This window comes from Nestor notabilis, unplaced genomic scaffold (assembly GCF_000696875.1).
Source record: "Nestor notabilis isolate BGI_N333 unplaced genomic scaffold, ASM69687v1 scaffold9484, whole genome shotgun sequence".
In the NCBI taxonomy this organism is placed as follows: domain Eukaryota; kingdom Metazoa; phylum Chordata; class Aves; order Psittaciformes; family Psittacidae; genus Nestor; species Nestor notabilis.
In genome coordinates, this window is record NW_009925137.1 from 5,608 (window position 1) to 5,935 (window position 328).

Consider the following 328-nt stretch of genomic DNA (forward strand, 5'->3'; position numbering starts at 1 on the left):
TCCAGGAGCAGAGGGCCAGGGACTTACGCTGCAAGTTCTTGTTCTCACGCTTCAGCGTTTCCAGGTGGTCCAAGGACTCCTCATAGGCATTCTTCATCTTAAACAGCTCCGTGCTGAGAGAGCGACATTCTTTCTGGGAAGCTTCCAGCTCAGCCTGTGTTTCTTCATACTTCTGCTTCCATTCTGCCAGGATCTGAAGAGAAACGGGGTGTCAAGTATGGATGTGACAATCAGGAGGGGATGCTCTGTCCAGGAGCCCCCAGGCTGGAGCCTAAAAGACCTTGTCATGTCCAGGAGCCCCCAGGCTGGAGCCTAAAAGACCTTGTCA

The 328-nt window shown here is 53.0% G+C and overlaps 1 protein-coding gene across 1 annotated transcript in view; it reads right to left on the reverse strand.

The window, feature by feature from the left end:
* LOC104404474 (myosin heavy chain, skeletal muscle-like) overlaps positions 1-193 on the reverse strand; it is a gene marked incomplete at its 5' end in the record, with an annotated part of 3,165 nt that extends 2,972 nt beyond the window's left edge. The window contains one exon of the mRNA XM_010012909.1: positions 28-193. Coding sequence (XP_010011211.1) covers positions 28-193 — 166 coding nt within the window. The remainder of the gene's footprint in view (positions 1-27) is intronic.
* Between the last annotated feature and the right edge of the window lie 135 nt (positions 194-328).